Here is a 20726-nt window from a genome sequence, read left to right as displayed (position 1 = left end):
TCGAAGTTGCTTATTCAGCTGCCGCTCGACAAAATTTTTGTAGTGCTTGAAATGAGTAAGCACTTCTGATTTCTTCTTGAGAAAGTACAGAACAGTGTACTTGGACCAATCATCAATAAACGTGAGAAGGTAAGAAGAGCCGGTAAGTGAAGTAGTGGGCATAGGTCCACATAAATCAGAATGAATAAGTTCCAAGGTTCCTTTAGTCTTGCTCTTGGATCTAGGAAATTTGGTTCTGGTCATCTTGCCAAAGATACATGCCTCACATAAGGAAATGTGGCTCAGTTTGGGATTAAAGCCTTCCACCATATGGTGTGTTTTTAGAGTACGCATTGCTTGTACATGAGGATGACCCAACCGATAGTGCCATAGTAAGGTCTCCTCATCTTGAGTGCTATTAGCAGCATATAGCTCCATGCTATGACGAATAACAGCCAATCCTAGGGGATAGAGACGTCCTCGCTTGGGACAAATGAGGTGTGTGGGAACACCAGAAGGAGAAGGAGTTTTAATCACACAGAAGTTGTGTTGAAACTCCACTGAAGTAGCATGGCTTGTCAGTTCATTGACAGAAAGAAGGTGCTTCATTAAGCCGGGGACATAGTACACATTTGGAATAAAAGTAGTAGCACCCGTAGGTAGCTGCAAATGTAAATCCCCTTTTCCAACAGCTTGGTATAAGGAATCATCTCCCAGGCGAACCTCAAGAGAGAAGTAGGTTGGTAGTCGTGTAACCACTCTTGGGTGCCCGTCATATGGTGAGTGGCACCAGTATCAAGGTACCAAGCATCAGTATCACCAGGTGGACTGGCTATCGCAGCATAGAGGTGCATGGTAGTAACATCTTCAGTCACATCATCAGCAGAATAGGCCAAGTTTGCATCCAGTCGAGGGCTGGAAGCATTACGAAATTGGCGTCTTTTAGTGTGACATTGTCTCTCAGTATGGCCTCTGCGATGGCAGAAATTACAGACAGGAGCATTAGTATTATTGGTGGAAGGAGAAGGTCGCATTGAGTTGCGAAAACGAGAGGGATTGAACAACGGTTGCATTGAAGAACGTGATGTCCGCATTCCGGGTAGAGTTTGTTGAGTTGTTGGAGTAAACATTTGGGATTGACGAGGGTTGAATGGACGTGGTCGAAAGCGGAAGTTTGGGCGATATTACCAACAATCATGGCTTGAGGAGTAATTAGAGGGGTACTTGTGGAGGCTATGGTGTTTCTACCCCTGTTCCGAATCTGATCTTCCTGTCTTATATTTGCCAACAAGGTAGTTAGCTTTAAGTTAGGTGTATTAGCATGCTGAGAAACAAGAGATTGCCATGAATCAGGTAAAGCTGCAAGCAAAATATTTACTTGGACCTCCTCAGGGAGGTGGAGTCCGGCAATCAGTAAATTTTCATTGGCAGCCTGCCAAGCTTCAAGGAATGCCTCAGTTGTAGGGTATGAATCCATCTGTATCTCATTGAGTTGTTTTTGGATGAGGACACGGGAGACAATATTGGTTTGTTGATACTGTGTCTTGAGAAGTTCCCACATTTCGTAGGCAGTTTCTAGTGTTCGAACAAGTTGAAGTTGTCGATCACCAAGGTGCATGATGATCTCTGTTCTGGCCTCGAGGTCTTTCTTCTTCCACGCGGCTTTCTCGTCATCAGTAGGAGGTTGGGCACCGGCTGCAATAGGTTGTTTTGCAGGGTCAAGTTCAGATCCATCGGTGACCTCCCAGTTTCCAGCTTTCTCGAGGACCATTTTGATGCGAAGACTCCACGGAAGATAATTACTGCCCTAAAGCTTTTCAATTCGATTTGGTAAAATTTTGTGTGTGAGGAAGAAGTTGATGCCGCAGCCATGACTTCTTGATAGGTCCGTATCAAATCAAGAGGCGAAGTCTGCAGCAGCAGGAAGCGAGAGGGCTACGAGAGCAAAAAGTTAGCAGTCATCAGCGATTGATACCATGTTGACGACTATATATAACAAAACATAGATGTATGACTAGAAAACATAAGTATGAATCTTATCAGAGTTGCAGAGACGATGAAGTTGACACATGACAGCTTTATCTGTGTAAACGAGATCTATATTTCATTGCTCGCGTTCGTTAGTTATTTACAGGAAGGGTTCTGCCTTTTCATTTCAAGCTGTGACGCTTCGATGTGTTCATTCGTTAATGAGTTTACATAGGTATATTCGATAATAATAATAGACTAGGATTTGTTTATTGCCAACATGGAGGAGCAGAGGGGCATCTCTAATGTTGCTGCTATAGTAGGTCGGACAAGTGTGCAGGAGGGAGCAACCCGATTTAAAGAAGTGTGTAGGAGAGAGCAACCCGATTTAAAGCAAAGCAACGTCGCAATGCAGGCGAACCAAAAAGCAAAGCTAATTCATTAAAGGGAAAATTACCAAAGTACCCCTCTAACTTGTGGAAATTCCCAAAATACCCCTCAAATTTCAAAAATTCCCAAAATAACCTTGTTCGATTGTTCACGATTCCCTAATCTTTATTCTTTTTTGACAATCGAGATCCGGTTTTTAGTGCTTAGCATGTAATTTGTCACAAGTTACCTCCCAAAAAAAGACAATTATGTCTAAAAATACTGAAGCAATTCATTTACAAAGCTTACATAACCAGCTCAAATTCTAGTTTTAGAATCTTGTATTGATAGAAAACCAGTCTTCTTATGAAAAGCTACAATTTTTATTTATCTTTGGAGAAATTTACTCTCACAACCAGAGGAATTTTGGGAATTTTGGAAAATTTGAAGGGCATTCTCGAAATTTATGACATAATATGAGGGGTACTTTGGGAATTTCCACAAATTAGAGGGGTATTTTGGTAATCTTTCCTTCATTAAAGCATGTGAAAATTGTTGATCGTGCGATTTGGGCTAAGGGCAATGGTCTAGATGATGCCAATTGGCCTCTCCTAGAATCAAGAAACTAAAAAACGTCATTAGGCTTACCAAGTAAAGAAGTTAAAACAATTGTGTACTGGTTAACTTATTTTTGTTTGTATGCTAAAATTGCATATATCAATATAATATTTTTGCTTTTTTCAAGGTATATCCCCATGACTCCCAAAAAAAAAAAGTGAAGAATACTTTTTAATATTCTCTTAACGTAGAGAAGTGAAAACGATGAGAGCTATTTCTTGAAGCTCTCACAGCTTGAAGCTTCTAATCTCTTTGATTGCTCTAGAATCACTCGCTCGCATAGCAACTAGGTGTCTTTTGAGAGCTCTCTCTCTCTCTCTCTCTCTCTCTCTCTCTCTCTCTCTCTCTCTCTCTCTCTCGGTGAAAATGGTGGTCGCCATGGGGAATGTATGGGAGGTGAGCACTGGACGGACATAGTTTGCTTGCATGCAGGGCGACAGTTGCACAAGATTTGCTAGCAATTATGGAATTTTGTTTTTAGTTAGTATTTATTTATCCCCTCTTTGACCAAAAAAATAGGTGAAAAGATTAAGAGAACTTCTATGTTCTTCGACGACAAAAAATTAGGCATAGTACATGCGATAGTGGCATTGCATGATGATTATCTTGATCGTAAAGAATACTAACACCAACTAGTGTGGCTTGGAAGTATATTAACTAACAAAAAATTACATAGAATCCCATGCAAGAAATTGCCATGGTCCATCCAGCAGGTCTCTCAATATCATAAAAATAAAAATTCTTTCAAAACATTTATTAAGTGTATAAGTAAAGGGAGAGTTTAGGAAATGAAGGGTGACTTTACTAAATGAAAAGACACATCAAGGTGGAAAGTCAAAAGACATCTAAAGAAGGAAAGTGAAAAGACATTTTGTGTCCATATAAAGAGGTGTTTCTCTTTTCTTTTATTTTTCATTTAGCGTTTTCTTCTCTTTAAAGTGTCATTGCTCTCTCTCTCTCTCTCTCTCTCTCTCTCTCACAGGAAATATTTGAATTAATACCCTTTGATTTTTTTAAATCCATTAGGAATTACCATCCATTAGATACAATCGCCATCATCAAGCAACAAAAAGAAAAAACCAAACAGGGTGTCACGGAGCCTATTTTGATTCCCACCCGCCAGAGACCTACCCTCAAAGGGATTACTATATACCACCAAAAAACAACCATATCCAAGGGGGGCACAAAAAGGCTTTAAAAGTTTTGTCGTCATCATAGCAAATCCATGATAGCTTAGGCTATGGTCACGCGAGGCTTAGTTATCAGTTATAGATATATAACTAAGACAACTATGCAAAGATAGAGCATTAAATGAATAACTAAGCCTCTTGCATTGTCATGCAAGGCTTAGGTATTCATTCATCCTCCCAACTAAGCCTTGAACTTCACAACTATGCCAAAGTCGGCATAGTTACAAAGGGTGGGCATAATTATTCATTTAATGATCCTTTTTGTGTGTGACCAAGAGTGAGGCTTAGTTAATTGTTCAAATAGTTGATAATCAAGCCTAGCATGACCATATCCTTACATTTCCCTTTCCCTAAAATGCAAAAACATCAAACCATAGGCTTGATGCACCTAATAGAAGACGATACCATAGCATTTGCAAACCAAGCAATGAAGAAGCCATCATTATCCATCTGTTGTCACCAAATGGAGCCAAGCAGGGCTAGAAAAATACATGTTTCCTAACAAAAGAAAATAAGGGAAAACTTGAAATTCTCCCGTTTTTTAGGTCAAAATTTGTAGCTTTTGCCAGGAATTACACTAAAACTTGTGAACATTTCCTGGTTTTCTTCAAGGAAAGCTCAAAATCTAACCGGGATTTTAGGATTTCAATCATCTAAAATACACTGGACCCCAGTTTTTTTCTAACACTAGAGCCAATCTCCGGCTATGGTCGTAGATGGCCCACTCCGAAGCATATGTGCCAAACTAGATTCGCCGAACTAGACCATTACCAACAAACCATCTCCAAGAAATCCATTCATCCATAAGAAGCTCTGTCAACAACACCATGCTCATCCTCCGTCTTGAAGCCCTTTCGCTAGATTTTACAGGCCTTGCCTCTCGGCTGGGGAAGCATCAACTCACCCTACTCGTGTGGAAGATGCTCATGTTGTTGAGTAGGCCTCCATTCTCCCAGTGATGCTGTCCAGAATTGCAAGTCTACCCCAAGCCTGAAGCAGTCAAGGGATTTCCTCTCTGAGAGAGAAGGTTGCCATGCTTGATCGATTGGTTATGAGGCTTTGTGGATGATTATTCTAGAAGTGGAAGAATTGTGGCCACAATCCTTGTGGGAAACAATCAAAAACCACAAAGATGGTAGTGCTACTTTACAGTCAACACATATCCCAAAAGTCAACATGGATCATGAGTTCTACCAAGGACATCTCTATACAAGGATTCTGGGTCTATAGCATCTAAAGAGAGAAAACCACACCCTCTACAAACTTTTCCATCTTTCATAGGAGAACGCAAAGCAAAATCCATGGCTAGAGTGGTAGCATCTCAATGGAAATCCACACCAAAAATGATGGATACTAAAAGCTTACACGAATCGATATCTTATCATATACAATGCACACTTTCTCTCTCAGAGTTGTTAAAAATTAAACCACATCTATGGCAAGAAGTGAGCAAATATCTAGAGAAGAAGGGAGAGAAAAATCATCATCAAGATATACACGTAGTAGATGACAACATGGGTATAACTTCACCAAAGAAACCAAAAGTGAAACATGTGACTGTAAACAAGGTGGGCAATTATTGTGAAGGTGAAGAAACACCACCTTAATAATGGAGCACAAAGGCATAAAAACAATTTACATACTTAATAGTGAGGTTGGAGTCGCCATTTCCACAAAGGAAATCTAGGAGAAGTGGGGGAGACTAGCTCTCAAAAAACATGAATGAAACTACAACTTGCAAATGGATTTATAGAAAGACCTTTGGGTAAGTTGGAACATATCATAGTTGCCTCATGTGGAATTGAGTACGAGCATGCCTTTGTAGTAGTGGACTACAACTTGCAAATGGATTTATAGAAAGACCTTTGGGTACGTTGGAACATATCATAGTTGCCTCATGTGGAATTGAGTACGAGCATACCTTTGTAGTAGTGGATTTATGAAAGAGCAACAACTTTGATGTCATTTTGGGGCGACCATTCATGCGTCAACTTAAGATGGTGCCAGATTGGGGCTATGACCAGCTCTACACTACAAGAGGCTCTTCACATTAGCGACGCTCACACAGCGACGCTCAAAAAAAAAAATTCCCGGCGTCGCTATGAGCGTCGCTATAAGCGTCGCTATGAGCGTCGCAAATTTACAAAGAAATTTGCGACGCTCATAGCGACGCTCATAGCGACGCCAGCTGGGGTAAAAAAAATAACCGAGCGCGCCCAAAAACTCAGATCTCAGATCTGAGTTTTTCGGCGCCCTCAAGCAAAGAACAGGTAACGCTCTCCCTCACTCTCTCTCTCTCTCTCTCTCTCTCTTTTTCTTTTACACACACACACACACACACACACACACACACGAGGAGAGGAAGGAGAGCCAGGTATGCTCCTTCCCTCTCCTCATTCTCATGTTCCCTTCCCCTCTTTCTCTCTCCATCGCGCTCTCTCTCACACACACACACATACACACACACATATAGTGTTTTTGAGAGAGAGAGAGAGAGAGAGAGAGAGAGAGAGAGAGTGCAAAAACGCACACACATACATAAACAAAGAATGCACACACACATTGAGAGAGAAAAAGAGAGAGAGAGCATGCATAAACAAAAAACGCACGCATTGAGAGAGGAAAAGAGAGAGAGAACATGCATAAACAAAAAACGCACACATTGAGAGAGGAAAAGAGAAAGAAAACATGCATACGATCCAAAAAAACCTGGTTACAAGACTACGGTCTATTTGCGCTGGAAAACGGGTTGACAAAAGAAGAAAGTGCAGTACAAATTTTCCCATTGCTAGTTAGGAAAAGATGAATTGTGAAGTTTTGGAAGATGCTTTTTGGCATCAGTACATGCTAACGGTGAAGATGCATGAGGTAAAGAGAAAGCTGATGATTTAAAGAAAAGGCTAGACAAAGATTTCCAGGCGTTCATATGGGAATTTGAAGCCCTTTGGTGGAGCTGATGGAGGTAAATGATACCCAAAGTGTTGAGGAGGGCAGCGATAAAGTGGATATGGATGGGCATGTGACATATGCCAAGGCAGTGGAATTGGCAAGAGTCCAGGCCAAAAAGATACTGAAGAAGTGGCAAGCCAGGAAGGGGTTGTCAAATGTTGTGGTGCATAGGATGAGTGAAGTAATGAGGTTCGAGTCGAAGGTGATGCAAACAAACGTACCGGTGCAGGAAGAACCCAGGTTTTTGTGGATGCAAAGAAATGGAGTGGTTCCCATGCCGCGTGTCATGATGTGACACGTACATAGTGAGAACGCATGCTACAAGATCTATCTTGTAATTTTTTAGATACATAATTATCTTTCCTATAATGTACATATGTTTATTTAAGTATAATAATAAGCCTTCTATCTCATCCTATTATTTTTCTCAAGGGTAACATATTCTTACTTTACCATTAGAAAATACTATGGGAAAAGCATCAATAGCTCTGCCTCTTTAACTTGGGGCAAAAAGCATTGATTCTTTATTTCTACTATCTCATTATCATCTCACGCCCTAGGTAGATCCTATATCCAGGGTAAACTCCAATATATATATATATATATATATATATATATATATATATATATATATTCTATGTATTTTTCATAATTTTCTTATATTTCTTTTTAAATAGCTACTAGGAGGGAATCAAATCCTAGTGAGACACTAGGTAGCATGATTTCAAAGATACACTTATTTTAATGCATTATTACAAGCATGATTACAAAAATTTGTCAAGGAGCAATGTCATGCTTTCATATGGCATGAGGTGTCCTTTGGAATCAAATGAAAATCTAGGCTAAGGGGACCACAGGAACACTTTTGCTGCCAAAAATGGATCCTATTTTGATGAATTTTTTACACAAGGTTCCAATCCAAAGTAGAGAACGATTTTAAAATGCAAATCGTAGCTAATGAGGTGAATTTTCTGCCCATATTTTTACTTTTTTATTTGGAGCCACGATTGAGGAGATATGATCAAAATACTCGACCCCAGTCTTCCCACATCATGCAGGGATAGCTCATTTCCAACTTTTCCAATTCCTATTCACACTGGCTCCTCTCTTCTTGTGTAAACCCTTGGGGGTTCCCTTCACCTATAAAAGGGGACCTTTTCTTCCTTGAAAGGAACTCAAGCATTCAATCCATTGATGAGAGGAATTCTTGAGGAAGTGAGTAGTAATGCCTAATTGTACGTAGCCATTAACATAATCCCAAGCCTACACTTTCTCCTAGAGGAAGACTAGCCATTCTTGTACGCTATCCTTGGAAGATCAACTCTAATCAAAGAAGGTCTTGGACTTGGCGTATCAATCAATGTTGAATTCTCCCCTCTTCTTCTCTCTCCATAAATAATGGTGTCGAAGGGTTTGTCAAGTAACATGTGTTCTACATTGATGTTTTCTTGATTTCTTGTTGTTTTCTTTTTCATCTCTAATCCAACATATATATATATATAATCTCATCTCCTTAACCAAATCTATCTCTCTCACTCTTAGTAATTCATCCTCTGATCTACAAATTTTAGGTTCTCCTTGCTACAGGTACATCTCTCCCCGCAGTATCCTTATTGCCTACGGGCAAGAATAGGGCTTGGGAGGGGAAATCTCTTCTCTTCTTATCCCTTCTCTTCTATTCTCTCATATCTACATTTTACACATACTAGAGTTATCCTAGATGAATAATCCACATGATGATAATTTCTATCGCTTTCACTCTGTACGATCTATTAGAATTAACGTATGGATTAGCCGTAAAATACACTTCAACAACGTATAGTGTTTCTCTTTGGCCCAGAAAGGCTCAATGAAATACTTCTATCACCGGATCCCATTATACTACCTCTCATAGACTATAACTTTTTTTTTGACGTAAGCGTAGTTATCTTGCTATGAACCAAGAGGATTTATATACACAATTAATCCCAATCACTAGACAAAATATATATATTATGGTAAGCACAAAACTACAATTCCAAAGAACAATTCGTAGCCTATTTGGTCAGCCAAGATTGAATTCCATTAACTCATCTATTAACCCTTTCATATTACCCATGATACGATATGACCATAGCCTTGATGTTTTCATCTTTGTGTTATTTTGACATTCTCTTTTGTGTTCTTTCTTTGTGCATGTGAGTGCAAGAGAGAATGGGTGGGCTTCTTTGATTGCACTTCTTTCCAAACCCTAGTCTTCATGGCATCTATGGTTTAACTCCTTCATATAGTTTTTGTAGAGTTCTCTCACAAACTCTCACAGCCATAAGCCCGGTGCTTTCCTGGAAAGGCCGCAAATTTCTCGATATATTTTTTGTGAACTCGATGCAAAACTGCCAAGGTGAGAGTTTGTGGGTAACCATGGGTGATCATGTTGAGCAACAGGGTATGCATTTTGACCCAACAACAATGAAAATGTTTCAAGCATTTGCAATGTTCATGCAACAACAACATGCCACTGAAAGAAGGGAGATTTCAGCAACGAAGGCCATACAAGCGGTCGTCAACAGAATGGATCAATTCAATGGCAAAGATGTAACCAAGTACTTACGCGAGTATGTGAAGGAGATGGAGCTGCATCGCGTGTCAGAAGGTGAGATGATTCAAAGCTTTGAGCTAGTTGTTGCTCCAGAAATTAGGGAGCATGTTAGAGCAATTAAATATGGGCATGGGAGAAATTGGGAAGAACTCAAAGTAGCTTTAAAGGAGGAATACTTCATGGAGGACTTTGAGAGAGTGACCAAAAGGACATTCTTAGAATGGGTAGTCAAGCCAAAGCAAGGACTATCAATAACAGAGCTACTTAGGGAATTTGAGCGGTGCTATGCACAACTTGCAAGGACAGAAAGGTCCACACTAGATGCAGAGAAGACAGCTCTTTTCTTACAAGATGCAGGTAAAGAGTTTCAAGAAAATTTGGAGCTTCTTCTTGAAGATAAGGATGCTGAGCAAGGACTAAAGACCAACTGGAATGAGGTTGAAGGTGTTGTCTCACTGCTTGCCAAACGACAAAGAAGAAGGGACAAGATGGTAGTAAACACTACAAGTCCTTCCACCTCAACTTCTAACAAAATGGTAAAGCCTACTTTTGTCGCTCCTAAGTTTGATGAGTCCATGCTAGATGAGCTTGTAAAGGGAATGCGTGACTTGAAGGTGAAGCTTGCAAAGCTTGAATAAAAAGGCCAACCATCAAGGCCACTTCCTAGGCAAAGACAACAGCCCAAAGAAGGGTTTGTTAATAGATGTATTTGGTGTGATAGTACAGACCATGTAAGAAGGGATTGTGATGATTTTAGTGATGCTTTGTCAAAAGATGTTGTCTTTTTTAAGGATGGTAAAATCCACTTAAGAGAGACAGGTCTACCCTTGAGAACTAACTTTGGGAAGGGGGAAATGCAAACCTTAGTTGAAGATATGGCAACTAAGCATGCCACCTCTTCAGTTGAGGCAGCTACTTATGGAGTAAAAATTGAACATTTTTGTGATGAAGAGGTGAGTGACCATCATGGTCAAATTTGGCCAAATGTCATGCAATTATCTAAAAATGGAAAGCTTACAAAAGAGATTCTACATGAAGCAAGTGATTACATACGTCTAGAAACAGGATGGAATGATCCAGTGAACTCATTTTGAGTGCATGCCTACATTCCAAAATGCCAACAAAATGAGGCAATTGTAGAAGAGAAGCGCAGACGTGAGAATGCTGATGAAGGACCATCAGAAAGAGCTTCTAGAAGTGGGGGAAGAAGCGACTCAATGCCTTCTCAAACACCCTCAACACAAGGAGCATCTCCACCTGAAGTACTCATGGAGGAGTCTACAACAGGAAAGAAGAAAGCGCCAACAAAAGGTAAGACAAAAGGCCCAACTTATAAACTACAATCTAATATTGAGGTTGCTACAGATTTAAAGAAAGTCTTGGAGGAAAGGATCTTGAATAGCAAGATTGAGTTTAATCTGGGAGAAGTTCTTGGCATTACAAAGCGTGAATTCCATGAGGAGATCATTGACATCATCAAGAGGAAGAGGCAAACCCTTGCTGAAGTTTCTCGTCCACCACAGGTTGAAGGGGAAACCTTAAAGACACAAGGGATGCAACTGCAAAATAAGGAGAATGATGGAGCTGTGGTAGGATGCTACCAATCTAGTGGGAGAGTGAAGCAAGTGCATTTCTCAAATGATGATGAAGAAGTTGAAGATATCCCTAGGAGTTACTATTCACGAAGTCATTGGGCAAGGGCTACTACAGAAACTTTGGTCAAGGTAGGTGATCTTGAAGAGCTATTTGTTGCTATGATTGACCATGGTTCAGAAATAACCATAATGTCAAAGAGTCTCTACAACAAGTGCAAATGGCCGATGGACACAGATCATGGTTGGATGGTAAAAGTGGCAAACAATTCATCCAGTGAATTGTATGCAGCATGTCCAGGTGTGAAGGTAACAATAGGTGATGTAGAGATTGACCAAAACTTCTTTGTACAGGAATCATCTCATCCTTGGACACACTACAAGAGGTTGTGTGCTCTTGTGACGCTGCTAGCGACGGAAATACACTGGGTTTTTATAACCCCCGGCGTCGCTAAAACTGTCGTTAATAGCGTCGCTACGATAGCGTCACTATATGCATCGCTATAGGCGTCGCTATAAGCGTCGCTATATAGAGACGCTCATAGCGACGGTCATAGCGATGGTTATAGCGACGTTTACACAAAAGTCTATAGCGACGCTACAGAGCCATAAATAGCGACGGTTATAGCGACGCCCGAGAGAGATTTTTTTTGGTGAGAGGGCATTGAATGCCCTGCCACCCATCAACCATATTGTACTTGATTCACTTTTTAAAAAAAGTGCAAGGGTAGATAATAGACCCAAAATAGTCACCCACAAGACGCATTGTTTGCAAAATTGACAAGCGTAAAATTGACAATTGTACACATCATAGGCAAAATGAATTGATTGGCAAATGTAATAATGACAATTGTACAACATCATAGGCATAAAGAATTGATTGGCAAAATGAACTGCAACGACAAATGTAATAATATACATGGTTCAAAAAGACGTATAAAATCCGTCTCATGATACATGAGCTATGAGAAACCCTAAACTAATGCTATCTAGCTACGGCTAAACTGACGTCGTCTAGTCATACGTCTCATCGCGTCCAAGCGGCGTATCTGTCGGATTCTGCAAAAAAAGACAATAAGACAGCTTTGAGTAAGTATAAACATATAACGACATTTATAAAACAATACAAAAAATAGAAAAGAGTAAACCCTAATTAATACTAACCATGCCGCCGCGAGAACTGAGAATGTCCATCAGGGCGTTTAAGCCCTTCCTGCTTGCGTACTCGCGCTCGTACGGTGTGGGATCACGTCCTGTCATCGACCACAGTCAAAACATACAAAGATTTCATTATGTTAGAATTAAAAAACTCATAAACCCTAAACTATCGAACATAAAGAGCAATGCAAAAACACTTACAAAATCGGCCTCAAATGATGCCCATCCACCGCTCCCCAAGTGGTGCGAGCTCCCTGCCTCTACTCGCGCTCTGGCTGCATCCTTTTGTTGCTTCCACTTGTCGGGATTCTCACGCGCTGCTTTCTTCGCATTCTTCCAATCTTCTTTGGCCAACCAATCTGGCCTGTTCCACCCATGCTTGATTGCTTTTTGCACTTTGGAACGCTTGTGTTTGCAGTATTCGCGCATTCGAATCTTCATCAGGTCTTCATTGAAGCGTTGATCCCGTGTTGGAACGGGAAACTCATCATGAAGTATGTTGATGACTCTGTCTTTTAATCACTTGGTACTTCACTCCATTTTTTTAGTATGTAGTGTCTAAACAGCTGAGAGCAAAGACCACGCATGCGCGAGATCACCTTCTTGCCGTCATCATCCATGATGATGCCGCCGTTGAAGTCGACGGAGTAAGGCAAGCCCTCTGGCCGGTGACGCGTAAACCTGGGTGTCCCGGCAGGGGTCTCTAGCGGCGTGTTGATGGGGGTACGGACGTCAGGTGTCTCCACCGGCGTCTATGCCCCGAAGCGAGGAGTGTCGAGTGGGGTGGCTCCTGGCGGAGTAGGTAGAGGTGTGTAGCTACTAGGAACAGTCAGCCGCGCAAAACCTGGCGTAGATGGCGATGCTGTGGCTAGTGTGGGGGTGGGCAAAGAAGGGGAGGGTAAAGAGCCTCGTCGAACACCAGGCGGTGTGGAGGCATCGGCGGCGCAATCCCCACAACAACCGCCACCACTAGAGCGCCGGTGTCTAGACGAGTGTGAAGATCGTTTCGTTGACACCGAAGCTTCGGAGCGCGCCGAATGCTCCGAAAGAGAGGGAGATGCGGATGGATTAGGAACGCGCGATGATGCGCCATAGCGGTGACGCTCCATGTACCACTATCTCTGCTGCGGTGACAAAGAAGAAAGAAACTCCTCATCATCCATACTTGCATTAAACACACGAATATTTAAACTTAATATTGAATGAATAGAGTAGACAATGACGCAAAGACCATTAAATACAATGATGTAATGACGCATATAAATACAATGACGCAATGAATTGAGTGATAGAAGAGGCAAGTCAAAAACTCAGAATTTTCAATCAAAAGATGTGAGCGCGAGTAGAAAAGAGCGTTATACACCATGGAAGGTACTTAGAGAGCCAGAGCTTTTACAACACGGAGCAAAATTGTTCAAATACAATATATGTGGCTTTAAGAGATCTCTCTCTCATCCTCGCATAACTCAGCATAACTTCCTATATCTATATAGAGCTCTCCGTTTAAACACATATCCTCTGTTTCATTTTGTAGATCCTCTGCATGCACCCCATATAGAGTAGTAGCATCTTGATGCTCGTCTGGCACCACCGCAGTGGCTTCTGATTGAGCATCTTCTCTGATCTCCTCCATTGATGCCGTTGTGATTGGCACATGGTAGCCTTCATACGTTCTTGCACTACGAGGGGCTACCTCTATGACGTACCACCAGTTTGATGTAGACTTTGTAGGATGAAATATTACCTGCCAGAGCCACATAACTTACATGAGAGCTTTCAAGCACATAACTTGTAAAAGGGGGATGTTAACTATTTACATACTTACTTGTTCACAATGCTCGGTTAGTACGAAAGTGTCTCTTAGGTCAGTCCATTTCTTAGTAGAATCCACCTCAAGAAAACCAGACTCTCCTCTACTCACAGTAGCGTTGCGACCCTCCATGATTATCTTGAACCATTGCAAGTCGAACAAGTTGACAAAAAATCCTCTGTAATCGATCCTCAAAATCTCTTGTAGCGTGCCGAAGTAAGTGAGTTCCGCCACCACAGGATCTGTATCAGAGGAACGTCGTCGACTAGACTGTTCAAATTTTGCCATGATTCCACAATCTTGAGTAAAACGCTTTTTGACGATCCGTTCCACCCTAAAATGTCGACCTTTACACCATGGTGCTGTGTATGACTTATACTACAACAAAAAAAGATTATGAGTGGCCGTTCAAACGTTTAGAAATAAAGTCACTAGCTAGTCGTACATTGCAAACTTATTTTGGTCGCGCAACCCCGAGAGTAATCCCACTCTTCCTCAGTCACTTCGTCACCGCATTGTTGTGCGCTTTTCAATTGGTTGTGCAACCATCTTAAGCTCATGAATGTTGGTAGGCTCTCCAGACCCGTCGAATAGTGCATCGCTGGTCGTCTTCCCCGTCTCCACTCGATTCGTGCCCTTTGTCGCTCTTTCTTTACATCCTCATATTGTGAAATCCACTTTTGCATCACTAGATTGTGGAGCATGCAAAATCGGTTGATTTTAGCCTCTAGATCTTCCGTCATCTTCTTCTCAACACCGAGATTGCACATGACAATCCCAGATATGCGCTCATCATCTATGGTTCGCCATAGCGTGTCCCGGGCTTTATCACACATATGTGAGGCATCTTGTGGCCTCACATATGCTGCTTGACCAAAGCGCCTGCGAACACGTCTATTGGGTTGCAAGATTGCTGCTTGTTGGCCAGCGTCAGAGTCTGACGAGTTATAATTGGCAACAACTCGATCTCTCTCTCTCTCTCTCTCTCTCTCTCTCTCTCTCTCTCTCTCTCTCTCTCTCTCTCTCTCTCTCTCTACCTCACATTCTCTAGTCATGTCCAATCCCCGCACACCTCGGTCTAGAGGTGCACGGAGATTAGAACCACCGGGTTATAATCTCGTCTTTATTGGTCAATACCTATATTTGTGGGTACAAGAAATCTACAGACCCACGTCTACATGATACTGCATGTAGTGGACAAAACCCCTTTGCCTATTCTCTAGCTGTAGCACTTCACAGCATCTCAACATCTTTTCACAGTAGATCTTTTCATTGTTCGTCTAACTCTAAACCCTAAACCGTAAGTAATTCTTGCGTGGACTAGATCTAACGTAAATAAGCGTAAATCTAAATAAACGTAAATCTAACTAAAAATAAACCTAAATCTAATTTAACGTAAGTCTACATCTAACCTAATCTTTAACGTCTTTTGGGATATTTTCCTACGACGTTAAAACTCTCTTCTTCTTGTGTGTGTGTGTGTGTGTGTGTGTGTGTGTGTGTGGGTAAACCTAAATAAACCTAAGTCTAATCTAATATAACATAAATCTAAATCTAACATAAATTATGTTATATTAAAAACAAATAACTTAACTAACAGGGATTATAAGAACCTTAAAACTGATTTAACACATAATTTTTCACATAACTCGGCAAGAGTTGGCATTCTCATCACTAAAGATGTGAGAGTTAACTTCCGGCGGTGACGCTGCCTCATCTCCATCCACATCTAACGACAGCAATTGGCCCTTTGGACCGTTCTTGCTATTGTTACTAACTTTGAAGTTGCTGTTGAATGACTAGAGGTTGTCTAGATGGTCATTGTCGGGGATGTAGTGACTCTTGCCGCCCAGAAGGTCCACCTTCTTCCCTATCTTCTGAAGACATTTCACCAGTACTTTTGGATCGACGGAGCCCACCATGAGTGAAGGTAGCAATACCCTATATTCCATTGAGGGATTTCTTCACCCGCTTCATGCAGGCATCGTAGTCTATGGAGACCTAAATCTAATCTAATATAACGTAAATCTAAATCTAGCGTAAATAAACATAAATCTAACTAAAAATAAATCTAAATCTAATCTAATTTAACTTAAATAAACCTAAATCTAATTTAACGTAAGTCTACATCTAACCTAATCTTTAACGTCTTTTAGGATAGTTTCCTACGACGTTATAACTCTCTTCTTCTTGTGTGTGTGCGCGTGTGTGGATGTGTGTGCCAATAAAAAGAGATAAATGGTATAACCTTTCTATCACCCATGCCAAGTATGATAGATTGGTTATGCCATTTCCCTCTTGAATAATAGGTCTTGAGTTCAACTCCTCGTCGGCTAGATCTTTAGGTCTTTTAATTTTAATTAATTTCCTACGACGTTAAATTAGTTTCTCTCTCTTTCTCTCTCAATGTGTGTGCGATTTTTTGTTTATGCATGTTTTCTCTCTCTTTTGCTCTCTCAATGTGTGCGTTTTTTGTTTATGCATGTTCTCTCTCTCTTTTCCTCTCTCAATGTGTGCATTTTTTGTTTATGCATGCTCTCTCTCTCTTTTCCTCTCTCAATGTGTGTGTGCATTCTTTGTTTATGTATGTGTGTGTGCGTTTTTGTTTATGTTTGTACTCTTTATCTCTCTCTCTCTCTCTCTCTCTCTCTCAAAAACACTGTGTGTGTGTGTGTGAGAGAGAGAGAGAGAAAGAGAGAGGGAGAGAGAAAGAGGGGAAGGGAACATGAGAGTGAGGAGATGGAAGGAGCATACCTGGCTCTCCTTCCTCTCCTCGTGTGTGTGTGTGTGTGTGTGTGTGTGTGTGTGTGTGGAGAAGAAAGAGAGAGAGAGAGAGAGAGAGAGGGAGAGCGTTACCTGCTCCTTGCTTGAGGGCACCGAAAAACTCAGATCTGAGATCTGAGTTTTTGGGCGCTCTCTGTTATTTTTTTTAGCCCAGCCGGCGTCGCTATGAGCGTCGCAAATTTACTTGTAAATTTGCGACGCTCATAGTGACGCCGGGAATTTTTTTTTTGAGCGTCATTGTGTGAGCGTTGCTAATATGAATAGCCTCTTGTAGTGACAACCCTACATTGTGGGAGTTCAAATGGAAACAAAGGTAATGGATGATGGTTCAGCATATGCTAGGATACGTAGCAAAGATGGTAAACGAGCTGTCCAATTTCTCACAGTTTGTGTAAACCATGAAAGAAATCGTGACAACCTCAGAGAACATCCTCTACCAAAGGTGAGCAAAGAGTTTCATGATCATAGAGAAATGATAGGTTTTGTCCAAGTACCATTGTAAAGAGGGATTGCAGTGGTACAGAAAGAAAAAGGGTCTCGCCTGATCCAAAAATAGGTGAAGCTTTTTCAACGATCTCCTTGGTAACAAAGAATGGATCAGTATGTTTTACAAAACTTGAAGATTTGAAGAGATGTGAGAGGCAATATGTGTATAATGTACAAATAGGCATGAAAAAGAGTGGGTTGCTAGAGCCTACTGAAAATGTTTTGGGTTTGTGTGAACAAGTTTCTTTTGTAGATACTATGGGTGAGCTTGATGCTATAATGGGGTCTAGTTTGCATCTTGAAAATGAAGTTGTGGAAGTTTGCTCTATGGAAATGTATCAAGTAATAGAAGCCTTTAAAGAAAACCAAACAGTTGGCCTAGAAGTCCCTGTTGAAACTAAATACAAGAGTGTAGCAAAGAAGGTGAAACCAATAGCTTCACTCTTACCACCCAACAGTAGGAAAAAGATTGAGCAGGCTTCTTTACAACCAAGTTTGAGGAATCCTAAAAAGATTGGGCATACCTTCACAAAGAAGTCTTTCCAAGAGTTGCAGATTGGTCGCGAGGAGTTTCTAACACAGGAGGAGACAAAGTGCTTCAAAGAAATGCTTTCAAAGCATGGTAAGGCTTTTGCATTTGAGCCACATGAGATAGGATGTGTTGATCCTTCTATTGTAGCTCCTATGGTAATTTTCACAATACCTCATGTGCCTTGGAATCTTCGCCTATTCCAGTTCCAAAGGCTCATTTGCCAAAGTTAGTAGAGCTACTGAATGAGAAAATCAAAATGGGAATCTTGGAGCCTTCTTGTGCTCCATAATCAAACAGGTGGTTCACAGTTCCAAAGAAGAATGGTTGTCTAAGCTTCATCCAAGATATGCAACCAGTGAATAAGGTGACAATTAGAAATGTAGGTACAGGTCCAATTGTAGATGAGTTTGCAGGGAGGGCAATCTACTCAATGGGGGATCTCTACTCAGGGTATGATCAATTTCAGCTTGCAATCAAAAGCAGAGACTTGACAACCATGAGGACACCTTTGGGTTTGGTAAGGATGTGTACCTTGCCCCCACAGGGAGAAACCAACTCGGTTGCACATATGATGAATGGGATGAAAAAGGTCTTACGTGACTTTATTCCTCAAATCACAATGCCTTTCATTGATGATTTTCCTATCAAAGGATGTGAAGAAAGTGACAAAGATGAAGCTTTGGATCTCAAGGGATGTCGTGGGTTTGTGGTAAATCACATAAATGATTGTGATAAAATTTTTTCTAGGTTGGAGGAAGTGAATCTTACATTGTCAGGGAAAAAGTCTATGTTTGGTGTCAAAGAAGTACTCATTGTGGGGCACATGTGCGGGCCATATGGTAGGAAACCTTGTCCATCAAAGGTAGATGCCATCCAAAGAATGAAAGAAACATGCACTAGCATCACTGAGGTTAGAAGGTTTCTGGGAGCATGTGTCTTCTATGTTATTTGGATTCCACATTATGCACATGTAGCTCATCCTCTTTATCAGCTGATTAGAAAGAATCAGAAGTTTAAATGGATAGAAGCACATGTAAAATCCATGAAAAAGCTAAAGGAGTTGCTCCAGTCAGCAACAACTTTGAGAAACGTAGACTATGAGTGTCAAAGGCCAGTAATTGTGACAGTAGACACCAGTCCTACAGGGATTGGATGGGCAATAGGGAAAGATGACAAAGAAGGACACAGGTATGTGGTAAGATTTGGAGCAAAGGTACTTAGTTCTCGCCAAAGAAACTATCCACAGATAAAGAGAGAGTTATGGGGTATGGTTACAGCCTTGAAAAGTGGGAAAGAGTACCTATTTGGTACATGTGTGGTTGTAGAAATAGATTGTCTACCACTTCTTGGGATGATTACAAGCTGCTCAACTCCAGACATTGCTATGTTGCGGTGGATTGCCTCCATTAAGTCCTTAAATCCTGAGTTTAATCACATTGCAGGTAAAGACAATACAGTGGCAGATATGCTATCAAGGGCAAGGTATGAAGATGAGTCACAAATGATTGACGAGGGAGATGATGTAGGCACAAAGTTCTATTCTATCTCTCATGTCAAAGGTAACAATGTCTGCATGACTAATCTATTTGAATCATTCTTGAAAGAGCTTTATGAAGGTGATTGGCTTCTTATTGGAAGCTACTTGAGTACTCTAACAAAAAAGGATGATTGGTCTGAACAAGAATTCAAGAGGATACGCAGGAAAGCATATGGGTACTTTTTGAGGGATGGCTACTTGTGGAAGCATCCTAAACAAAAGGGTGCTACACCACAACAGGTTATATGTAAAAAAGAGACTCAAGTAAAGCTCATGCAAGAGTTTCATGAGAGTCTATGGGCTGGACACAGGGGTGTGTGGGCAACCTTCTCCAAGTTGAAAGAAAAATATTGGTAGAAGGGTATGTATAAAGATGTATCTCAATTTGCAGAGTCATGTGTAACTTGTCAAATGTATTCAAATGTCCGACATCGTGATGGATTGCACCCTACGTATCCACTAGCCATGCACTATAAATGGGTTGTGGATCTAGTCACAATGCCTTTAGGACTCTGGCAGATGAGGTACTTGGTTCTTGCACGAGAAGACCTAACTAATCAGGTTGAAGGAAGAGCATTAAGAGCTAAAACCACAGAAGCTGTGTGCAAATTCCTTCTTGATGAGGTGATTTGCCGTTATGGTTGTGTGGGAAAAATCACTACAGATAGAGGTGAAATGGATGCCGAAGAAGCAAGGGAGTTCTTTTCTAGATTAGGAATCAAGCTTTCTCTTACTACAGCTTACAACCCTGAAGGCAATGGAAAGAGTGAAAGAGGGCATCCTCCTATCATCAAAGCTTTGGCCAAGGCTTGTGAAGGAAGAGTTGGTGAGTGGCCAAAACTGTAACCATATGCTTTATGGGCTGATCGTACAACACATAGCTCAATAACTGGCTACATGCCTGTGGAGCTAATGTATGGTCAAAAGCCAGTGATGCCGATTGAAGATACAATTCCCACATGGAATGTACTACCTTGGCAAGAGGGGCTTAGCAGGGAAGATCTCCTTGCACTGCGTATAAGGTAGCTAGAGAGAAGACTTGGAGACATTGAAGCTGCAAAAGAACGACTCAAAAATGCAAAGTTGAAAAACAAGGACTACTTTGATAAGAGACATCGACTCAGGAGCAAAGCAATTGACAAAGGTGACTGGGTTTTGGTTTATGATATAGCCTTG

General features: G+C 41.1%; 1 protein-coding gene across 1 annotated transcript; it reads right to left on the bottom strand.

The window, feature by feature from the left end:
• Window positions 1–850: 850 nt before the first annotated feature.
• On the bottom strand, window positions 851–1851 carry LOC147461753 (uncharacterized). Its single transcript, XM_086506213.1, has one exon. The coding sequence runs from the start codon at window positions 1748–1750 to the stop codon at window positions 851–853; it is 900 nt and encodes a 299-aa protein (XP_086362339.1). The 5' UTR covers window positions 1751–1851.
• Between the last annotated feature and the right edge of the window lie 18875 nt (window positions 1852–20726).

The sequence above is a fragment of the Adiantum capillus-veneris genome, chromosome 3 (assembly GCF_014529385.1).
Source record: "Adiantum capillus-veneris isolate H3 chromosome 3, ASM1452938v2, whole genome shotgun sequence".
Lineage (NCBI taxonomy): Eukaryota > Viridiplantae > Streptophyta > Polypodiopsida > Polypodiales > Pteridaceae > Adiantum > Adiantum capillus-veneris.
The sequence above is the reverse complement of the archived record's forward strand: the minus strand, read 5'-3'. Positions and strand labels throughout refer to the sequence as shown.

What these genes read in the sequence shown, in the direction of transcription:
- LOC147461753 (XM_086506213.1), bottom strand. Translation starts at nt 1,750, where the DNA reads ATGGTCCTCGAGAAAGCTGGAAACTGGGAGGTCACCGATGGATCTGAA.